Source organism: Dicentrarchus labrax, unplaced genomic scaffold (genome assembly GCF_905237075.1).
Source record: "Dicentrarchus labrax unplaced genomic scaffold, dlabrax2021, whole genome shotgun sequence".
Taxonomy (NCBI): domain Eukaryota; kingdom Metazoa; phylum Chordata; class Actinopteri; family Moronidae; genus Dicentrarchus; species Dicentrarchus labrax.
This window is the reverse complement of record NW_026136713.1, coordinates 3,964,315-3,989,204: the sequence shown is the minus strand read 5'-3', so window position 1 is coordinate 3,989,204 and position 24,890 is coordinate 3,964,315. Positions and strand designations below refer to the sequence as shown.

The following is a 24,890-nucleotide window of genomic DNA, read 5'->3' as shown; positions in this document are numbered from 1 at the left end:
TGTAATTTGTAAACGTTGTTTTTTTGCTACAACACAGTTTTATATTCATCAAAATTTGGTTTCAGGTTTTTAGAATTTGGCAATTGTTTTGGAAAGTATATGCATGCTTAAAAAAAACACTTTACACAACAACAACACACTGGGTTTCCATTATTTTAGAGGCTAATCAGTGTTTTTAGTCATACAAATAATAATAGGTATAGTGACATGTCATTTAAAGTAGCGTTTGTCAGCTTATCATAATTGATAATATATGTCTGTTTTGCACATAAACATGATTGCTCAATTGTAAACAAACCTTTAACAGCAACAGAAAACATGTTAACTGTTGATCAGCTTTGGGTTGTTACTGTAGAGCGTTTAGGAAAACACTATCAGTCTTACCACCCAATTTCTAATCAAATTTTTAAATTGAGATTTTACGTCTATAAAAATAGATTACATAAAGCTAATACTAATAAGTGACATAACTAATGGGTTGTGTCACACTTGAGCGTACAGTATACTGCTTAGTTGGTCAATCTCAGCCAGCTGAAGACCAACAGGTATTACACATGTTCAACCACAAAAAAGATAATCAAATCAGCCAGGGCCGTCAGCTAGCCACAGAAGCTTATACACACACACACACACACACACACACACACACACACACCAGAGCCAAAACCATATATCGGTCAGTGTATATGTTATCTGATATGTACTGATATGACACAGTAATGCCCGGAAAAAAATGCTTGTGGTAATATATTAGTGTCACTGCAAACTTTATCCAGTAGAGTGCACTGCAATTTACAATACTGTGGCAAGCAGCACTGAGTAAGAGAGAAGAAGCAGCTCTCAGTAAAGTCTAGAATTGGTTGACGATGTATATGTTAAATTGTTTAACAGGTTATTTATTCACTTATTTGTTTAAGAAAATAGCCTTCAGAGTACCGTTGCATAAAAAAAATCCACATAGAAAAGGTACATTTTCATTCCAGCTCTAAAATTCACTTTATCGGCCACCATATCTATGAACTTTTGGTGTCCTTTTGGTATCATTTTCGTATCAAAAATCCCATATTGGTCGGGGTCTAGTGGTTAGATAATGTCCGACTTGGCATTAGGGATGAAAATATAAGTCTCGCCTTGTCCAACTAGTTACCTCCGCCAAGGAGATTATGTTTTCGGTGCCTGTTGTTTGTTTGTCTGTCAGCAGGAAACTTGGTGGAGGGGTGTAGCGTGGGCCAAAGCAAAACCAATAAAATTTTGGAGCAGATCCGATCATAAATTATTTTTTACTTACACTTGCAGATTTGCATATCATAGAAGACAGGACTAGTGGCCTTGGGGCAGGTCTGTGGTTTACAAGCGGCTTTCCAGTTTGTATGCACACATGACTGCAAGTAGAACTTGTATAAAGTCAAACAACTGGTTGGACCAGTAACCTTTGCAAATGAATGACGGCAATAATTATGGTAAGCAGCTAAAATGAGAAGCTCAAATTTGGTCATAAAAAGCCATCCAATAAGTCGATAAAGATGTATAAACCCCACTGAGTGAATGTGTAATTCATGTGTTTATGCAAATTATGGGCTTTTCCACACAGGACATAGAATATCAGCATTTCATGAATACACAACAGTCAGATGGTTTGTACAGCCACTCCTGTTTGCCATAGGATGAGTTATGAACATCACAGTGACTGATCTTCTTTACATTACAGATGTAGCAGCAACCAGTTCAGCTGAATAAACAGTCCACAACAATATCCTGGGAGAACAGGGTTGCCGTCTGTTATGAGGTAAGAGTCACATGTGTGTACAAAGCAGTCACATATTCTGCAGGTAGCTATGCTGCAGAGGGAGAATGGGAGCAACTGAAAGCAAGAAACCTGTGAGGGTTTAATGTCTGCTTGTAAGATTAGATTCCCCATTTATCACAGCCCCTGCTCCTGTAAGTGTCTCCACAGGTCACTTTGAGACAGCAACCAATCCTCTTGAACAAATTAGATCTTTAGAGCCGCCTAAAGCCTGGTGTGCCTTCAAGGCTTGAGGGTACTGTTTGGGCACATTTGGAATTCAAAAACCACAAGGACAAAGAAGAACTCGACAAAAGCCAAGTCTTCTGCAAGCTATGTTCAAATAATGTAGTAGCACTTAAACCTCTGAAATCATTTGACAAGACACAGCTTGGATGCATTACAGTCAGATCCAAAAGTGGTGCATCAGAAACAAGTGCAGCTTGAAAAGCCATTAACATGCAAGCTGCCATCCAGTTCACTGCTTCAAGAATAGTCTGTTGTAAACTGTGCTGCAATCATTCGAACTGTTATATATTTTTACACTTAATGTTTATATTCTGTTATTATGTTGTGTACAGTATCAGTATTGAAATGAATGTCTGTCATATCAAAGCCAGTGATTCTGTGATTCTGAATCAAACTGGGAAGTGAACAGCTATATTCACACTCAATGCCACAATATTCAGATCTGTCTACAACAATGATTTATTCTTGATAATTTTATCTGCCTTATTTTGACCATTGGGTTCCCGTGTTTACAACATCAGCTTCAGCTGAATGGAACTAATGTGATATTTTCCTTTATTTTTCACTGAGGACAGGCCACTCACTGAATTAATGACCACCTCCGGTAAGGTCACAGAAATGTTATACACTTTTATTTTAAAAATATGCAGAGGTGCCCTTTCACTTCAAAGGCCATATTACCTTAACTTCTCTGATGTGATATAATTGAACCATCTGGTACTCCAAACAAGTTAATAATGCTATGCATTGATTGCAAATGCTCATTGACATGGGTCTGTTAATAATTATTAGCAAAACGTAAAACTCAAACAATGATAGGTGGTGGCACTAATGTGAAAGCTACCTGACCAACTATAACAGAATATTAATAAAACAACTAAAATAAGGTAGAATCAGTATCCATTTTTGTACAGTTGAGTGATTTAAAGAAACAAACTGGAGGAAAGTATTCAGCAATTTTCCTAGTTGCTTGCGTTGTCATGTCAATACATGAAGCTGACCTAACAAATGGCATAACCATAAGCACACTTGCATTTTTCATTTATTATTCCTGTTCAGTTTATAGCTGTGTATGTGTAAGCATATACATATCTCAAGCTGCTCATGCAGCAGGAATGCTAACAGTAATATTCCTTGACAGAGGACGGTCTGACCCAATAAGCCTGACCTTTAATGCTAAAAGCTCTGCACTCCTCAAAGAGTAACAGCTGGATAAAAAGGGCCAGTCTGGTATATCTGGACTAAGGCACTACCGGTGATACAAATCTTACAGGTACTTCAATATCAAATATCATACAGCTAAAGGTGCTGTCATGGTCATTCTTATAACTACAGGGCATGTATTCAAAAGTCTTCTTAAGAAGGTTGAATCCAAGATTTAAGGCAAAATATATCACAGATATTTACTTAAAATATGTAAGATACAGTATCTTAAATATTGTCTCTTCAAGACAACATTTTGACAACATATGCTCAAAAGGCCCTTAAAATGGATTCTAGCTACTAGGCCATATGTTTTGGTTATGTCAATCCTTTAACAGTTTCTGGAAACAGGTTTTTGAGGCCTTTTCATATATTGCAGGAAAACCATCTCACACATTGCCATCTTTGATTTCCAGAGATGACAGTCTGTTTATCGCAGGCAATAGAAATAGCTTTTGCTTCATTAATGGTCTGAAGACTCATTCTTTTTAAATGGAAATTAAATAAACCTCCCTCTCTCTTTAGAGAAGGGCTCTCTGTGCTGCTCTTAGAAAAACGGAGATACAGCGGGGCTAATTGTCATGAAAAATCTAGCACAACTTGGTTACCATTCATTGGTCCCTCATAAAAACTCATGTTCCCCAGTCAATGTATAATCATGTGATATTCATAAGCCATTTGTCAGTAACTACATTGAGAATTTTGTAATTTGTAAATGTATTTAATGTATTTTATTTGCATACATTGTTATTTATTTTTCTGACTTAAGTTTGGGGATGGGGTGGATGATGGAAGGGAATATATGTGTGTATGGTCGTGTTTGTAAAGAAAACCTATAAATAAAGTATTTTTATTTATTTTATTCTGACTTCTGAATATTAGTTGCTATCAGATACTCCTCCCCAGGCTGACATTTAAGTAGCAGATACACAGTCTAGGCATTCTTTAATTCAACTGTTTTGCTTGTGACTCGGAAGGTTAATGTAGGGTTAAAGGCAAAGTGGCAAGTTATGCTGGAGGTTACCATGAAAAGCACTGATGGCCTCTGGGTTGCCATTACCAAGTCAAAAATAGCTGCAGTTCACACAAACAGCTAAATCCTTGAGAGAATACAACTGTGCGTGTGAATTTTTAAAGCAGCTAGGATAAAATGTAATTTTAAGTGACATGGGAAAAGCATCTTCACCTTACATCATTTTACAAGAAGAAATGTTGGACGGTAAGATAGAGGTCAACCTTGAGACTGCATTTAATTTCCCAGCACACAAACAAGGCAACAAAGAGCATAAAGATTAAAAGAGGCGTGCAAGATATGCATTTTTTTTGAAGGGGGTGCTGTGGGTAAACACACAGACCACCACAGACCTACAACATCCTCAAATTACCGCTGCTTGGGTGGTACTCCAGGGTTGATCTAGGGAAGCCATAAATGTGGACCGCACAAGCTTTGCTACATGAGCTGCAAGTCAAATGCAGACCATGTGGACACGTCACAGCTAATAGCTACCCAAACACTAAAGAAAACTCAAAACATTGACCAATAAAAAACAGCATGTTTCAAAAGTTTAAAAAAATCGGTTTGGAAAAAGAAAAGATTTTTGTAACCACCTAAACCAGACCAAAATTTACATTAAAATGTAACTACTTGAAAGTCATTTGATATTAATTTAATAAAATGTAGCTTTCAATAAATAATATCTTGATTATGACCACATACTGTAGCTCCTAATCAAACCATTTTAACAGATTTTTCATACAGAACATAAATATTTCCCATCATATTCACTACATTTCCATGAATACAAAATCTCCTTACCTGACTCGATTGCTGCAGAACTTGGTGAACTGCGGCTGGTTGAGGTGTATCAGTCGGGCATCTTCTTGGTCAGCTAAGGATGTTTTTTCTGACGTGTCCTCTGTCTTTTCATATCCTGCAGCACAGAAGAAAAGGCATTCTATAAGAAACTAAATCTGCCTTGAGCCCAAAAAAAAAAGAAAGATGAAAAGGTGTTTTGAAGTTTTTGAGCTGGTGCGTGTCGAAAAGTACCCGAAGGAGAATGTGACTAGAGTCTGTAAAAGTCAGTCATTTGTGTGAAAACTATAGAGGTTGCAGTAGATCTTGGTGCTTTAGAGGCCTTAGATATACAAGGTTTTTCTCTATATATCAAAATTTTGGTAATTTCTGAGTAATAACACAAGTATTTTGGTCATTTTTGGTGCTGTGATGGATAAAGTTGGCATTGTAAAATCTCTCATTGTAATACTTTTCAAAAGAATACATCATATACTAAAAAGTGTGTTCAACTACGTGACAAAGGTTTTTTTTATTGCATACAGTCTATGATGGAGTACACAATGTATTAGCTATTGTAGTAGGTTATAATCACTGCAGCAGTACATAATATTGACGAGACATTTGTAATTATCTGTGTGATACACTTGCCTCAGATCAGGAGCAATAATATGATAGCAGTATAATGCTCAAATTATTATCTTAATGGAGTGAGATGGTGCTTTGGAAAATATAGCAGCAGGTTTGCCAAATGACAGGTCAATGACAATACCTCTCTTATTACCGCCTCCACAGTAAAATGGCAACTTGGAGAAACCCTCTTATGTACTATAATAATACAAGGAATCACCTGCATTATGTTAACAGGCTGACTCATACAAAGTGACGTCTATGGAGGAAGCAACACTTCTGACATTTCTCAAGTTATCTGTAGATACAAAGATATAGACCACATGTAGAAGACGTTCTGAGCTCATGTGTCACATTAGAAAAAATAACTATTTTTGACACACAATTCAGTAAATGTCCATAGTCTAACTACTTAAGACATTTCAAAGCTCTTAGTTCAGCAAATGCCTCTGAGGACTATCCATTTGTTGCTAGAAATGTGTTGTGATTAGAGCTGGGAATTTCCTGTGAGTGACATCCTGCTGGCAAGAGCAGATAGGACTTATCTGTGTGTATCAGCGACAGCAGTGCAGTGACTGGAAACTACAATACAGAAGTACTGTACTTTGATTCAACAGCATCTTTTTATATTTTTTTATTTTTTACTGCAGTATTATATTGACACAATGTGCAAGTTGAGTTTAGGCTTAAAAGCGGATACCCAGTCCCACTATATTTTGAGCTTAGAGAACTAATTCATTCCTCATTCATATATTCCACCTTACTCTGACAATTAAATGAAAAACTAAATGTTTAATTGATAGAAGTAGCCATTTACTGCTAAAAATTAAATTTAAAAAAACCCTCCTTGGATGGATAACACTTTTTTCTCTCCTTGTCTGTAAGAGGCAGCACTGCTCTGCTCCCACCAAGTTCAACCAAGTGGAATGGATGGAATGGAGCAATGTCGGCTAAATCAACACGTCCATTGAGGGCTGTACGTGGGTCACATTTTTTTCCCCTATGTTTTTAAATGTATGTTTTTAATTTTTGGCAAGAAGCATTTCTGTTTCACACTTTGCCTCCGTAGGCAAGGTCTAAAACCACACAGATGGACACCATGTTCTGTTAGTTTCTATGCTGGAGACAGGTGCTGCGTCATGAAAAAAGGATGTCTAGGGATGCTGTGGGAATAACTCAAGCCTCTAGCTTGAAGCTGCTTACTGCAGTGCGGGATGGAAAATAGAAACACACCAAAGAATCTCTCTATTGAACAAAGATTGGCTCCCAAAGATGTACTTGTGGAGTGGACGTACAGGTATAAATTAAACTCAACACAAAATACAAAATCATGGTTTAATCCTTAAGCCCTGGTATGGCTGTGATCTTTTGATGATCCCTCAAAAATCTGATACAGTATATGACGATAGACGATAGATTCATTCATTTTGAAAACCTTGTCAATAGGTTCAGTCTTTGGAATAACTGTTCAGGAAGACATTTTGGCAATACCGATATTAAGTGCAGACTCAGGGCGTTAAAAACAGTTCAAGCCGTCTGAAGACGTCACTCAGGGCTTTGTGGAACTGTGATTGATCCATGAAGTGTCTGAAAATGGCCAAACAATTTAATCAATTAATCAATGATGAAAATAATCATTAGTGGCAGCCCTAACTGAAAGTCAGGTTCACACCTGGAATTTTGTAGTTACAGCAGTTCATGTTTGAGACTGACTTCTCCTTAACTTCTGTGAAGGTGAAAAACAAATGTTCTACCAAACGAAGTACCATTTGAAGCTGAAATATCAGACACACGTACACAGGCAGATTAGACAGGGATCATCTTGTTTGTAAGATGAGAAATTATTTTAAAAAAACAAGGTTCCTGAGGTTCATATTTCCCTATCCTCGTGTTTTAATTGATATGTCTAGATTACTGCCCTCAGCACTGCCAAGAGAGCACTACTGTAAACCTCTTAAGTCAACAGTATTCTCAGACTCTCAAGTTGCATGCATGTGATCCAGTTGGTGCTGGATGGCCTTCCCCAGCATGCAGTAGTAGTGGTATTTGGGGTTTATGAGGTAAGGACGTGCGTAGCATAGCTTCCACAACTGCAGACAAACCCTGGAGTTTAAAAATGGAGAGAAGGGCCTTTCTGAGGCGTGGAGGGAGGGGGACCACAAGTGAGGGAAGCCTGCTGCTTGAAACATCAACAACAACAAAATGCAGTGTCATGCGCTACTGTAACCAGATCCCCTACAGGATATGCACCAGTTGCAACCTGCCCCCCTCGCCCGTCTGCCTACAGTATTTCTTTCATGTCATGTCAAGTCAAGAGGAAACAAAGAGAAAGGCTGACAGTCTTCAAAGTCCCACTTACAACTTTCTCTGCTCCTTTTCTCCACTCTTATTCTCACCTTACTGTTGGCACTGTCTCACTCATGTTACACAAACCCTGAATCTGAAATTACAGCTCTAGTTTTTTTAATGATCCACCTGCCTTAGCACTGAGGATTGTTTCTTCCTCTTCTTCATCTCCTGATAGCTTCTATCCTTAGCATGTGCTCTAAGGCTAAAAATAACTGCCCCCTGTAGTCATTTGGTCAACAGGGGAAACTTGGGTTGGCTATCCCAGCCCTGTTATGCAAGACATCAGATCAGCATTGGTTTATTGGATTAGTGTGTTGGCAAATGGGTGTGTGGATTCCGGGAGCAACGGGAGATTAAAGAGTGGTGCCTACTGCTTAAGTAGGGAAACGTCCTACCATCAGGCCTGTGATTATCACATGCACTGATTAGGTAAAGGACCAATATAGGCTAGATGCATGGTGTCAACTTGTGATTCCTTGAAGTTAATGACAGTTGTTTTGTTGTATACATTGGGAAATAAGGTTGTCTAGAACAGTAATTACCAAATTGACTCCTAGAGGTCCCCAGAAAAATTATGTGTATCAAATTGGGGGTCCTTGACACCAAAAAGGTTTTGAATCACTGGTCTAGAAAGCAAGAGAGAGTTGGTTGTTTTTGAATTTGGAGTAGATAGATATAATAAGTGAGACATAATAATTATTAGTCTAGAATTCACTATAATCAATTTGAAAAACACTTTTAATCTTTACACATAATAGGATACAGAGGTACATTGATTTTTTTAATTGCTGTATCTTAATGGGATCTTAATTTGGCCCTCGGAAAAGTATAAAAAGGTACTTTCAGGCCAGGTGAGGATTTACAGTAACAGAAACACTCTAATGTCACCTAATATTCCTGAAGAGTTGATCCATTGAACTTGATGGGAGCAGGTAACTTCCCTCCTCTTTGCATGTTAGTAGGCCTAGCCTATTCCATCCAAAATTAAAACAAGCTTTGCAGCCAAGAGCTCACCCGGTAACACTGGGAAGACAGGTGGTTGGAAATGAGTAACAGCACTGAGTAAAGGTGAGGGAAAGGACATTGACTCAAAGGCATGCTACCTCACTGAGTCTGGACAAGGCAATTTAAGTACAGCAGTCATTCTGCAAGCAATATTGTACTATAGTTTCAGGATCAGAGAGTAACACCAAAATACAGTATCAATTCACAGAAATGGAAACTGTAGCTGGCTATATTTTTATTGTAAGTGATTTTCCTTGGGGCACCCTGGTGGCCTTTGGGTCAAGGCGCCTGCCAAGAATGAATGGCCATGCCCAGGGACTTTTGCTGCATGTCAATCCCCATCTCTCTCTCCTTGTTTCCTGTCATCTCTCTACTGTACACTGTCTGAAATAGACATACAATGCGGCAAAAATTACAAGAGAAAGTCATAATTTTCAGTGAGTGATACTTTTTTGTAAAACTAATATAGGGCCAGTGTTTCAGTAATAATGAAACCTCCTGTTCCATTCCATGTCAGTAATAATCGATTATATGCCAAAGAAAGATCTCAGCTTGTACACTAAGGAACAAAGCCAGCAAACAAAGTAAGTCAAGAAACTAAATCTTTAAGAGGCTTGGGTGGTCAAGGAATTAGCGTCTACAATGACAAATGAAAACGGAGGGCTGGCGTAGCTGGTGACTGTGAAATAGCAGGCCAGAGGAGCTGGCTGAGCTGCTGTGATTGATGTTGTGTCTCTGTGTTCTGAATGAGCCCTCGCAGCAGGAGCCTGTGTGCTGGGGTAGGCCAGGTGCTGCAATGCACCAGTTGCAGCTGGTACTGCTACTGCTCAACTTAGTCCTTTTGCTCTCTCCTTCTAGCAGCTTTGACACAAGGGGTTGTATGCGAAGTCTCAGCAAAAGACTGAAACAAAAACTGTTGGATTACATCAAATATGAAAATATTAGGTATTTTAACATGTGTATATGTATGGGAACCATGCCAGCATAGCACTATCAATGACTTTTTTTTTCTAGGAATGGGTTTGGGCAGAAACTAGATATGAATAGACCAAAGGAGTAACAGTGCACACATTTGTCCCAAACTGGACCTGTTTTTGTCTCTTGTTTCTGTTATGCTATTCCGACTGCAGCTGGGTAACAGAATGATTGGTCTTATGACAAGTGAGTTAAGTGTTGTGCTTTTCAAGTGCTACCTGATCTGCAGGTTTTTGCTACAGCTACTATTCTCGCAAACCTAATCCAATTAAAGGCTACATGTTGAACACTTTAATTGGATTAGAGAAAAGCATGTAGAGCTAGAGCCAGAAAGTGGTCAGCTAGGCTTCAGGAGTTGCTAGAGGAACACTGTTGTAGTAGTCTGCCTCATCAATCCCACAATTTCAGTTGAATAGGATGAATAAAAGCAGACCCAGTTGTTTCACAGTAACAACTCATATCAGCATAGTTTTGTGTCAAAATGCAGAGCTGTGACGGTTGACATACCAAAAGTAACAATGGAAACTAGCCTGACATTCATGTGCACATGTAACCATGGCCTTCACCAAATTTAAAAGTAGCACACAAGGCCAACCCTGACAGGCCAACACCAAGAGGCTGGCGGGGAGAGGTGGAGGAGGTCCCGTCATTAAAATAGCCTTTCCCCAGGATCTACCGCCCCCCCATATCCCGCTCATTTCCTTAGTTTCTACCACACTGTGTGGATAATGTACTTAGCCACAACCACAGATGTCTCAGTGGGAACTGCTCTTAATATTCCCTGGTGGACATTGCATTTTCTCAGCACTAATTTCATTAACTGCAGGCGTGTCACGGCTCAACTACCCTGACATCAATAAAGAGAGCAAGAATGGGAAACTGGGTGGATACTCACTGCTAATATAAATCTTAATCTGTGTTATATTAGGCTTCATAACAATACCTTTCATCTATTAATGGAGCCACCCTATTGTAGCTGTATACAAATAATGTAAGAGGTATGGAAAAAGAAGAGAGAAAAGAGTAACAAAAAGCCAAAAAAAGCTCAGTAGAAGTAGAGAGCAGAAGTACCCAGCTCTGGAGGGGAAGCCTCTAGATGAAGGATCAATGCCATCAAGTGTCGTAATGAGTTTGGATGCGGGCCAGATGTCAGGATTATTGCTTGTGTCAGCCAACAGACAGACGGGTGGAACAATAGTCACAAGGGGGCACGTATTTTGGAGAGGATGCCCAATGGGAAAAAACTGGGCCCAGCATGGCTTGACATTCACCAAGGCTTCCCCAGTCTCTCTTTTTATCCCTTGCTGAGTATTGTAGGTTACAGAGACACTCTGAAACCATTGGGCAGAGAAAATCCCTTCTCTGACACCCGAGAGATTTTTAAAGATACTTAAAGTACGTCAGATTAGAACACTAATCTTCTATCATCAATGCTAATTTTTGAATGTCTATACACGGCAAGTTGAGTCTCTTAATAACTGCTGAAAGACATGGATACAAATATAGGTCTTAAATTTGAGAAAAAAGTCACAGTTACTCTGGAACTTGAAGCAATACATACTATATGTATATGATATAATGCTGACAGATAAAAAAAAAAAAAGGTTAAAGACAAAACCCTCCTCTGCAGATTTATGATATCCTGGGTGGTAATGTATTAGCTCAGGTCAGGCAGAAGTGGTGGGGGTGGAAAATTATTGCTGCCATGACTGTCAACACCAGCAAGATTAAACACATCTAATGTCAGCAATGGCAGGAACAATAATGACCTGATACTCAAACGTCATGACACTCAGGGTTAAATATTGAAGAACACAATAAACAACCACGTCATACAGAGCTGACCAATACTTCAAAATACGGTTAGTATATTGGGCCCCAATTGTCAGTAACAGTAACAGCACTAATCCTTGTTTTTAAAATAAGAGGATCAACCGTTGTTAAGAGAAGAGATATTTTTAGCAACCTTATTCTGGCTATTCATGTTTGACCTCAAATAAAGCTTTTACAACAAATCATAAAAGATATCATGTCACATCTTTTGGTCTGGGGGTATAACATCCATCTAGGGGCAAAACAAAATGTAAAGAGGGTTTTTGTTCTTCCAGAAACAGGTCCAGCCCGAGTCCAGTCTAACTGCTGAGATACTGAACAAGCACTAATGAGCTTGAGAGAGTTGTAGGCTGGTCAATAAAGTGTAGATGAGGAGGCACGTGACCTGGCCACAACTAAGCTCCCACACGGTTCATTCAATAATACCAGGGTAGGTGGGGGAAGACAGCTTGGGGCTACTGACATTGATCTAATGTGAATAAATGAATGGCAGCCAAACCACAGTTAAGGCTTTGTGAAGAAAAACTGCATCAAATACTTAGCTGAAAACAAAAAATGCAGAGGAATGACATTGACTTGGCTCCAGGAGAAATGTTTAACACATATGGACCATATAAAGAGTTCTATGTGTAATATGGAGTTCAGTACTGTCAGTCCGCACAATGTTCACCTTAACCTGAGGCTATCTACCATTGTGATTAGGGTCACATTTGTTCCAAATCCCTGGGCTTTGGGATTTCTCACAACCCACTGAGCCTAATGCCATTTATATCTGCCCATCACCACCAAAGTAAGATCTGTCCATGACTCATTTATACCAGATAAATATTTCAGTGGATGGAGCAGCCAGTCTATTCATGGCAGTCAAGTCCCCCTCCAACCTCCAACCATTTGTGAATTAAGGAGGGGGGGGCGCGCGGTATAGATACTGCCTCAATCTAAGCAACAGTAACATCCATAAGTCGCTTATCAGATCACAATGCTGTAACCAGCACTCACAACAACAACAGGGCAGCTGCAGAATTAATCCCCCTCCCCGTTCTGCTCTGTCTGGCTCCCCATAGGCTCAGGCAGGCTACAGTGGGACGGACAGTCCAGGGACAACATGGGCAGCTGTGGCTTGCTGTGACATCACAGGGCTGGCTTGACTTAGCTTAGTGAGGGATCTGCAGGGACAGAATCCTTTCCACTGTGTTCAACTTTATGAATGGTAAAAAGGAAACACATATGTTGTGCAATTCAAAGGTCTGGAAACAGAAAATAGACCTTGTGAATTCCAGTCATAGTGTTGCATCACTGTTGTGCCTGACCTCAAATTACCGTGTTAACCAATGAATCGGTTATCCATCAAGCAACAAAACCAAGAGTCTACAGCTATGCTAGCAGAACTGTGAGACTGCTCTTGAGCTAAATGTTAACAGCATCTTGAGGCAGGTATAACTTTTAACATGTTTACCATCTTAGCTTAGCTTCTTAGCATGCTAATATTTGTTAACTAGCACCTAACAAAAGGTACAGCTGAGGTTGATGAGAATGTCTTTCGTCTTGTAGGTACTTGGTAAAGAACCTAGTAGTGAAAGTTTTATAGCTTTACATGTTGACCTGATGTTAGCGTTATATGAAAGGGACTATTGACTTTAACTCCAGTTTTATGCCTCCTTTTTTAATGATGAAGTGTCTCAGGTTCATTACAACACAGAAAAAGATCACTGCAAGTCAATTCAATGGGAAGGGAGAAGTTAAAAAGTTTTTCTGTTTCGCTTCCTGTCTGGTTAACCCACTTTAAGGGTGTCCTACCACGCAAGTTCAAACTAAACTTAGGTTTCTGTAGGCCATCTGGGTGAGAATGAGCTAAAATACAAATATTGTTTAGGACAACAACAACCCTGCATGAATATAACCAACCAACCATATACTATTTTCTGTCATATAATTGACTAATGACCTGATTAATCGACATGAATCAAAAGTTGCGGTGTAGCAAGTCAGGTGACCATTTGCATCCTGACAAAAAGTGCTAAAAATCAGTTTTGCACTGTTGCACCTCATTCTTCAACTGGGCAATTCCTCTTCCTGTATTAGTAGGCTACAAATGTACGGTAACCACAGAAAAGACTCCAAGATGTTATCCTTTTTCAGGACTTTCAAAGTCTTTTAAAAACAAAACTTTTGAGCATTCAGAAGATTACCATACATTGTAAATCAACTTTTTTAGCAGCGGCTTCATTCCCTACAGCTGCCCATCCAGTTATGCAACTACAGGTAACAACCGAGCACAATGGTATGTAAGTTTTTGGTTGTGTGACTGTTGTAAGGCCAGATGGATTGTTGGTGACAACTGTGGCAACACTGGTTTTTCCATGATGGCTATCTAGCCTTAAACAAGTAGTTTTAGTTGGCTGGGCTTGAATATACCTAACTACAGGGGTGATTCGCATTTTTGATAAGACGTGGCTGAAGAACAGCTGATCAAATCCTGTCCAAGCCTGTCTGCCACTGGCTGTGATGAAGGGAGATCTACTCTGCTGTCAAACATATCTAAATTTAATCAGCTTTACTAAATTTAATGTAGGCCTACGTTCGCACTAATGTGCAGGTGTATTTCGTGGGAAAATCTAAATATGCAAAAAAAACTAATCAGTACTGGGATACTTACAATAAAGATAAGTAATCAATTTCAGGACTCAGATCTGAAATTGGGGCAAAAACTTGATGAGGACAACCATCTAAAAATATCTGTAATATCCAAACGGCTGAGCACTGACAATAAATCCATTCCAGTGTTTCAGTGATGCTCCGTGGCCTGCTGTGACATGTTAGTAATGTGTTAGCTTGACAGGCAAAAATGGCATCTCCATCATCTAGAGCTCTAACTCCTGTGCACAACACACACCCTTTTAGCTTTAGAGAGGAAATAATGGATGCCATTCTTTTCTATTATTTATTCGGGCCTATGTCTTCAACAGCATTAATGTATTTTAATAGCAGGATCAAGTACACTTCAGCATTTATTGTAAGAGAATAAGGAATTCATGGAAGCGTTTTGTTAGCACGAATGTCTAAAGAATACGAGCCATATATGTCAAACACTATAGAATTACTGAATAGGTGATCAGTGGTATGTAAAGAGCTAGCACAGCTACAACTTTATATTGTACCTGCTGTGTCAACTAGTCCCTTAGGATGACAGTTATCTGACTGGATGTCTGCATTAGTCCTAGATCACCACGCCCACCTTTTCAGAACCAAAATCTTAACTATTTGCTTAAGACAGTAGTCTCAACATGGGTGCACTGAACTGTCTTATAACGCAGTGAATGCTGCTGTGAAATGTGGAAGTCCTTAATGTCTGTTTTTATAGGAACCAACCATCTATCTATGGAAGCAGCACTGTGGCCTATTTGGACATAAAGTTAAGAAGGGAACAGGGTCATAAAAACTTGAGATCCTGGGGGTCAAGGGCAGCAAGATCATCTTCCCAACCATTGACGGTGCCGGTTCCCTGTGGAGTCCCTGCAGACACCTCTCTAGCTGACCTTGTCATCCCGCTGTGACATGATCACATTGACTGTCTCTTGGCACATGCAAATTTGCTGCATTTTCCTGCTGTTCACACATGTGCGCATCACATACACAAACATGAGCAGGCCAGATTTCTGCTCACCAGCAAAAAATATGATACAACGGATACAGTTTAGTGGGGCTGCCCCCAAATAGTCTACTAAACTCAACCCACTTTACATTAGTCGGATAGTCGCTGAAAAGAATTATGTCAAACTCCAGTTGGACTGTTGCAACACGGACCTTTGCTCTTGTTACATGCTATCTACCTGGACTGGGAGCTTGAAGGACAAGGGGATTTTTGTTTACACTACAAGCATAGGAGAATGAGCACCAGAACCAGAGTCGGGCGAGCGTGCAACAGAACTGAGCTCACAGCCTCCAAGACCGGCGGAGCTCACCTGATTCACAGTGGCTCCGACCAGGACTCTGACTCCGGGGAGGACAAAGACACAGCGGGTTCAGGCACGGAGAGGAGAGGCATGACTCAGGTGAAGAGCGAGTTTGTAGTAAGATCATTTGTAAGTAACTTTTAAAGTTTTAACATTATACATTAACCATTATATCAATAAGTCTGCCAATATTTGGTTTTGTGAAAATGGAAGTTATTTATTCTGTGCTTTGAACAACGAGACTTGTATGACATTATACTGTGTTGAAATAAATTAACAAAAAGTTCAGTCTCCTTTCTGGTTGTTCCAACACATTTAGATTCATTACCGTTTTTGCCCCTAGCGTCTACTAGTCGACTAGGACAATCTTTAGTTGGGGGCAGTGTCTCAGTGTCTAATGTGGCTTTCATGAATTATCTGACATTTAGGAACAGGAAGTAAGACGGAGTGACTGTACATCTTCTGAGCTGTTGTCTAGGTTGAGGAGTATGGAAGATTTAGCTCCCACAAGCATATATTTGCAACACAGCTTTTCAGTGGCTCATAAATAAAGTTCGATCTGAACAACATTACTGAGGATCTCCAGCTGACCTGCAGATCAGACGATCTAATCAATTCCAGAAAACTGATAGTTCAAGGACTCCTGAACCAGTCAGGACATAGAGACATTACAGTATTTGAGTTTACAGCTGCACAATTGCTCTCAAGTTTCTTCCACAATTTTTAAAGCGGAATAAAGGCAATCATGTTGTAACTAATGTTTTTATCATGTAATAAGAAGAAATATCCATAGTGCCATAATATTTTACTGTTCTTCAGGTTTTGTCAAGAAGCTAGGTAGATGATATATCTAGAGCAACACACTTTGTGACAGCAAACACAATAATCAATTAGTTAGAAAATTATTCAGCAACAATTTTGATAACCACAGCTGTTTAATCAAGCAAAAAATAAATATTAATATTATTCTCTGGTTCCAGATTCTTAAATGTGAGGATTTTCTGCTCTTCTATGTTTTATTTTAGGATCAAATTGAAATCTTTGGGCTTTGGACTGTTGGGTAGACACTGAAGATACCACCATTGGCTGTTAGATGTAATGTGATGTCAGACATGCAGTAAGCATGTCACTATATTTTTACCTTTTACTGACTAAACTAATACTTTTTTTTAATTTTTATTATTTTGGGAGGCATTTTATGCCTTTATTGGATAGCCTACAATAGAGATATGAAATTAGGGTACAAAGAGATGGAGTGTGGCATGCAAAAAAAGCCCCTGGCCAGGCCAGACAAACACATGGGACGTTACATACGAGATGAGTTGCTTAACCCCAAGGCCACGGAGAAATGTTTTGTTTACTCCAAACAATAATCAACCGATTGGTTACGAAATTAAGAAATCAGTTGCAGCCCTAAATAGAACAATTACAAACCTTGTGACACTGAAGTTCTCCCTCATCAGCTCATGGATCTTCCTTGTCTCAGGTCAATGTAACAACACGCATGATCAAACATTAGAAGAGGTTCTTTGTCTCTGCATCCATCTCCGTGCACATGAGCATTTTCAAATCTCCCCTTCCTCACAATGACCTGCCACATCTACTTTGCTTTGCAGACAGAGGAGAATCACTGAGGGTAGGGAAATTGAGTATCTGAAGAAACACATCTTCGAGTGGCTGCAGGTTAGTGATGGAGGCAGCACATTAAGTGGAAAATAGAGGAGAGGAGATGTCCCATGCCAGCACATAGACAGAGTAGAGAGGCCCAAGGGGACTTGATATGACACACCAGCAGCCCCAGACAGGGGATTTAGTGGCGTGTTGGGCTTTTGTGCCACATTATTATCAGCCAGTGATCCGCCAGGCACATGGGCAGCTCTCGATCCCTTCAGAAGGGAGCAGTCTATCCCCCTCCAGTCTCCCTCCCCATGCTGTTACCACTATTCAGACAGACTGAAGCTTAGCTGGTGTTATTGAAATGCTACGGGGAAACATCCTGCTTCACACACACATGAAAAAAACCTTAAGAATGGCATAAAGGTAGCAATATAATGCTCAAAGAAGAAGCAGACTAGTTTGTGTCATTTAAAACTAGTGTGCGGGCAATCAGATGCTGAAGAGCACCTTCTATCATGTGAATCAGCTGACACGAAAAGACAAGCATTTGGTCTTTTGATAGATTCATCCTCACAGAACAGGCTTACCCGCCTATCTCCACCTTTAGTGTAAACTGTGAGAGGGATTTGGTCTGTCTGCAGATAAGCATGCAAGCTAAGACGGCAAACGGGATGCTTCTTGTCATCTGCCTAGCCTTAACTTGCGTGGCTTCTGTCGATCAGCTTTCCCATCTAGACAGTGGGAGCAGGTATAAGGCGCCATTCACAGGAATTTGTATCTGTCATCACAGAATCACACATTAAACGCGCTGATAGTTACTGACGTCACCTGTACCCCAAGTGTCCTAGATAAGGTTATTTTGGCAACACATGCAGGCACAGGCTGGCAGTGATGTCGGATGTTTCCACAGCTCAGTGGAGAAGAGTGACAAGGAGTGGAGCGGCACGTGGTGGGCAAGATTGGGGAGTGTGCAGCATGTAGAGCTGACGGACAGGCCACTGATGGATTAGGTGGTAAGCCTGGCAGAGGGCTGCCCTTTCTAGATGGAAGCCTGCCTGATGCAATGTGGTGATTAAAAAATAAAACTGAAGGGTGGGGAGAGTGCTTAGGCTCTCATAAAAGCAGCCAAAAGAAATGTTGCAGAACGGACTTCTCGTTAACAAGATATGGAGCTAAGAGGCTGGAAATGTTGATGTTGGAGCAGCAGCGTAGGTCATCTACCTGGCACGGTACAGTAGGTGACTGAATCCAGCATTCAAGAAGATGCTTGCAAAGAAAACATGATACTGTTTTCAGTGAAGCAGGGGGATGATAGTGTTATGGAGCCAAGTGAGAAACTAAACTATTAAATTTGCTCTCTGTAACCTAAAGAAGTAGTGTATGGTAGTTTGGGGGGTGACAGCAATAGCTGCTGCATAATTCATGTGTTTGCCCTAGTGACTAGGTGCCGCATTAGTCCACAGTTTTCTATGGAATCTATATAAGTATTAAATTATTTAGATTTCGCCCTGGAGGATGCATGGGGCCTTCACTGGAATAACTCTGTATTTCTGGTTGTGGTGCACCAGATGAGAAATTGCTTTATAATTACCAGCTCTTAGGTGGCCTTTTAAAATGAAGTCACAAAATTACCACCAAGCACAACCACTTACAACAAGATGATGTGACATCCACCCTGCTCACACCATAAAAAAAGAAGAATTAATTTCAGGGGATGCTCAATTAAACAGCATAGCAATTGGTTTACTGGCATACAGGCGTCTAATTGTATCATTGAAATTAAAATTAAATGTAATTCTAAATCAATTTTTTCTTTTAGACATTCCAAGCAGATATCAATTCATTATCATCTATAACTGTTTGTCCTACAGCCATAAATGAATAAGACAATCTTACTACCAAGTAATGTGTTTTGTCACATAGTGCTACAAAGTACTGCGGTATTTAAGAAATGGCTACATCTAGGGAATATGGATATGTGAAAGTATGACCAATATTCACAAAGTGGGCACAATTGTTTGTAATAACTAATTTATGAGTTATAAATATTCTCTGACTCAACAAAAACAGATTCCTATTGATTGGCTATCGAATTTAAATCTTGAAATCTTATAAGTAATAACGGTCATTTAGGCAAATATTATTAATTCTGCTTCAATATCATGACCACATTAAGTGTTAATGCTGCACCTGATTTGACATATTTTTTTCTTCTTTTTTTTTTTAATAGTGGATAAATCATGTCAAGGTTTTCTGAAAAATGCTGACATGTAAAGTTTTTGCAAACATAAAAAAATAAATGTCTCCCTTCAGTCATCTCATACGTTTTTAGCGATGCAGAATAAAATGGGTATTTCCTTTATCCATTTAGAACTAGCTAAGAATTGTCACATTTTATGAAAAGAATAGTGATTTACACCTTAAACAAATGAAAATGTAATTAACAAATCATATGTTGTTATATCTTGGATATGGATGACCAATATTTTTTAGTTTTGTTCTCCTCAGCTGCAGCTTTCTTTAAAAATGCATTTTCCACAGTCCTAGCTATTTGAATGAAGGAAGTTAAGAGGAACACTTCCTGTATGAACACATATGCAACAATTAAAGTGTCTCACGCAGTGAAGTTACTGCATTACTAGAAGTAAATCAGATGGCTTGCTGTGCATTACTGAAGACATTTTATTAACAGCCTTAATGAGAAGCACATATTAGGTATGCATGTTAATGTGCGCTTATGTCCCACATTTTGACTTATGGAGCAACTTATCTAGAAGTATATAAAATACAAATGAGAATAAGTTCCTTATAATTCACTTTAAGAGGCCAAGCTGCTTGCTCCAGCAGCCAAAAAATATACTCAACAGTAATAACTCAGATTGAGATATTAGCCCCTGCCACAGTTATAAATCAAACCTAAGCCACCCTAAACCAAACCACGGCAAGAGAAACACAAACTGCAGTACGTACCATAAATAATAAGATACCATACAATATGTTATTGATCCCTGCAGATATATTTTGCCTCCAGTCCAGAGAGGTCAGAGGTCAGGGACAGCCACAAATAAGTGATTGGAGGAATTTTAAGACTTCATAAACCCTACAGGAGTGTGCATCAGCAGCCAGTAATACGCCTGTATGTGTCCAGCCGCCATTGCTCGCCTGGATAAACAAACAAACCCTAACACCCAACCTACTAAGCAGCCCTAGAGTAAACACATCCCCTTATGAGCATTCAAATCACTTAAGTAACTTAATGTATCTGCATCCTCTTTCCCTGGCAAACACAAGCGAGATGCAGTGGAAAGTTACTGGTGCAGTGAAGGAGTGAGGGTCCCGGTAGAATCACAATGGCTGTATTGTGAGACCCACACTACTGTAGATGCCATTTGCTGGACACTTGTTATTGTGCTGTAAGACTTGTGGCCACTGTCACCAAACATCAGCTTGCAATAATCCTAGTAACTTCTGCCTTCTGCCATGATGGTGTCTTTATGGTGGGCAGGACGAAGCTAAGGGCGGGGAGGGGGTAGGGGGGCTATCCCAGTCAGGATGGGTCAGGTGCACCCTGCACTAGTTTCACTTTCAGAAGCTTCATGCAGACTACAGACACTCATTTGATAAAGCATTTGTCCAAGAAACCAAGAAGTCCAAGTTTTATCTACAGACATGGAGATGACAGCAGACTTTGTCTCTAACTTTTATTGTAATAAGTTAAATAGGAATTGAAGGAGTTATTTCCTGGAGACTCCTTCAGTAAACTCCCAAGGCCCCCGGGGTTTCCTTGACCGCTGTCGGGGCACCGTTAATCACCGCTATAGCTAGTAAGTTACACTAACGTTACTGTACTTGTAGAAAGCTACCGGCCGGCCTTCTTCCAGTAACAAGGAAATAGCCGTAAAACGTGATTTTTAAACATTCCTCTAACAGGCAACGAAATAAAATTATTATTACACACCTTCCGCCCGGGTACGAAGATCAGACATCGTTCTCTGGACGGGCGGCATCTCTCCACGCAGAGCCGGGCGACGGCACCTGTCAAGCGGCCGCGGCTTGTTGGTTCTGCTCCCTGTGGCTGCTTCTGCTGCTCAACCGTCAAAGAATTTCAAACAAAACGGCTACAATTCAACAGAGGAGCCTCTCTCTCTCATACGGACAGTACTGCTGCGTGTTCACTGGTAATGAGACGAGGGTTAAACAACATTCATTTCCTGGTGGTGACAGAACCATGCCCAGGAGCCCACGGCTTTATGGATCCCCCCCCCAGCATCCCGGTTCACACGGCGGATTATAAAGCCGATAGACGCCTTCGGTATAGCAGGAGTGGACACGGACTTACCATAAACTGACGTGAGGGGGACGGTGCCGCTTCACATTATGGACCGTACCAAATTCAACCGCATCGGGAGGGGGGTGCAGAACATAATAACTGTCATGTCACCCTTAGTAGGAAATATAAGTCATTAAAAAATGTATTTTTTCGAGGGCATAAGAAAGACTGAGTGCTGGATTTTAATCGTCAGGACCTATAAAGTTTAAGACACAGAAAGGTTTTTTAAATGTGGGCAACAAATTGTTCCTTGGTGTGACACCTCCCCCCTCTGCAGTAGATGTTGTTCACAGGTTGAAGACATAACAATAGTACACTAGGTGGGAGTTGGCTTCTCACAATTGAGTCTTGTTTTTGTATAGAATATAGGCTAGTTATTAATGTAATATACTAATTATAGTTATTGCAGTGTCAGCAAATGACAATATATCACTTCATGAACTAACATACACATAAAATGTAAGATATTAGAAATATTTTGCACATATGGAAAATGCACTGTGTATAAAATAATTGCTTGTGCCTTTAAGTAATAAGTAATATATGGTGAGGCTGTTTGCAATACATTTAAAACGAAATGCATTTGTATTAAACATTAGTATTTTGTCTTTTATCTAATTAGACACAATCCGTAACACACTGGAAGTATATCTAGATGATACTACAATCATACTTTGTCATCCCTTGATATTATAATTACACTGAATTATAGTTTAAAGAATATAACTAACAAATAATGAAAAAACAAAAATGTAAATATATATTATGTCTCCGAACATGGAAATTATATCAGATATAAGGGATTTGGCCATTGAAAATAAATTTTGTTCCCAGTGTTTCAACTTCCTAGAGAAACAGAAAGCCACCAGTGACCAAAAAAAGACGTCCACAAAGTGCAGAAACAGGACAAACAGGACTCGCTGAGACACTATTGATTATGGACACGACCAAACTTGGTGCATGATCCCAGAGTGTCATTTACATTTGTATGACATTATGTCATAATACACAGAGTTAAGATCTACACTGCAACCAGATGAAGAAGGAATCATCCAAAGATTTTATTAAAGGGTAATATGGTTATTAATATGTTACAAAAATGTTTAATATGTTACAGACTGATAGGCATACATAAAAATAAGTTTGTGTTGTAATGTGTGCTATCCCTGTTGGTTGGTGTATATCCTCTACTTTGTTCATTTGTTTTGCCTTTTGTTCTTGATTAACCAGGAAGATTGTACCATTTAAGCACAAACCTCTCAGAGAAGGCTGCAGAGAGTCAGACAAAAATAATTATTCCCCTATCTATGGACTCTCTGAGAGGTCATGTGGCTGCATACTCCAACATCATATGATGCAGGGAAGAAAACTGTAACATTACACAGCAATTTCTCTCAATACGTGGTAACTCAGAGACTAATTAATCAAACAATCAATCATGTCCATCAAATAAGGGATTCAAGTCTTCAGAAAACTAAACTCATAAACATGTCATGAAACTAAAACTGACCACGACAATGGAATCAGGCGGTTGTAATTAGGCACTAGTATCAGTCACTATGTTGTTATGTGATTATTGTCCAGAGAGACGCTAAGCAGAAGATCTAATCCAGGGTGACTTACTCTAGTTTACAGTTGAATTTATATCCCTGATCAGTGTGTAGCTCTCCAAGAACCTGCTCTAAAAAGAAGACACCTAGAAAAGAAGTATAGCTGCAAACACAAAGAAGAAAGCAGCAACAATGACATCTCTGTTGCGACTGCCTGGCTGCTGTACATACAGCAAATCAAAGTGTGTTCTCATTCTCACTGCAGTTGAAATGCAAATCACACAGGAGACAGCATTTGTACAGCAGCAGCACCACTGCAGTTGCCTGAGAGAACTGCAGTGTTACAGATACACTATTGTCTGGCGTGAATGTTGCACTGGCAGTGTTTTCATAATGCTAGTGTCCTGCTTATGTGCGTGTGTTTTTACACAGAGGTTCCTTGGTTATTGCTGCCAGACTTTCTTGCATATTTTCATGTAATATGCCATTCTTTGTTAGGAGTGATGTAGGAGATTCTGCTGCTATTTTGATCTATATTCCCTTTAAAAATGAAAATGTATTTACTGTTGTGAGGATTAGGTGAAGATGAGATTATGCTTCTGCTTCTGAAAGCATAAAACAGCGTGTAGGCTTTGTGTATGAGCAGTGCAGTAGATGGCAGCAAATTTAACAACAGGAGGCATATCTGTGTTCACACCTCTGAACAAAGAGATTCAGTAAGTTAATATGTAGTTATATTCCCAAAAAACACAGGATTGTTTTTCCTTTTTATTAAAATTTTAAATGAAAGTCCTATTCTCAACAGCCCAAAAAAAACAGACACGCAGAAAGATTGTGTTACATATGAACTCTAAATTCACCACATCCAAAAATAAGAAATGAACACCTGAACATCTACGCCTCCTCCTGTGCCTGCTACAGACACATCTCTCCCAAAGATTTCCTTTCTTTCCCCCCACTCCGCCTAATTCAACATCAGCTTGCCACCACGGGGATTTGGCTCTGTAGCTCCCACGGTTGCTAAGCAACAGTGACAAGAAGCCTGCCTCTTTGATTATGTGTGTGTGTGCTGGTTTTGTGTTTTATAGCATATCCAGTCCAAACAATGACTCATTCAACCAGCCGTCCAAATTTCTACCACTGTCAAAATCTGTGTCAATTACAAACAGCAGAGTGTTTTTATCCGTTTGTTTTTATCAGAGTGACCTAAAAAGATTTCACTGATACGCCCTCCAAACACCTTTGTTCTTTGATACACTACTGCAATGCAAGTATACATTCAAATGCAGATAAAATATTAAGCAAGACTTCAGACCAAAACATAACATTGACATGACTTTACAGTCTGGTTCCTTTTAATATTTTCTCCACAGCTCGAATTAGCTATTGATAACAATAATAATTTATTATTCCAACTCTTATTCCAGATTCATACATTGGGGTGATAGTTCTACTCTATACTGTCACAAAAAAATGCTGAAAAAGTCATCTTTAAAAAGTATATATTATGTATGAGATCATTCACACAACTTAACTTACTTGAGTCAACTGCAGTCACTTAAATATACTTAATATATAAAGATTTGTCCACCACTTTTGTTTAGACTGAAATACCTAAACA

General features: G+C 39.5%; 1 protein-coding gene across 4 annotated transcripts in view; it reads right to left on the bottom strand.

The window, feature by feature from the left end:
- atp8a1 (ATPase phospholipid transporting 8A1) overlaps positions 1 to 21,750 on the bottom strand; it is a 101,548-nt gene extending 79,798 nt beyond the window's left edge. For 3 of the 4 annotated variants that reach the window (XR_007887262.1, XM_051420336.1, XM_051420337.1), the window contains exons 1-2: positions 21,348 to 21,750; positions 5,052 to 5,166 (exon numbers count right to left, since the gene is read on the bottom strand). Coding sequence is in view for 3 of the 4 variants with exons in the window: in XM_051420336.1 (XP_051276296.1) it covers positions 5,052 to 5,166; positions 21,348 to 21,396 (164 nt within the window). In the remaining variant the exon portion in view is untranslated. The remainder of the gene's footprint in view (positions 1 to 5,051; positions 5,167 to 21,347) is intronic. The other variant, XM_051420335.1, reaches the window with a different exon arrangement.
- Between the last annotated feature and the right edge of the window lie 3,140 nt (positions 21,751 to 24,890).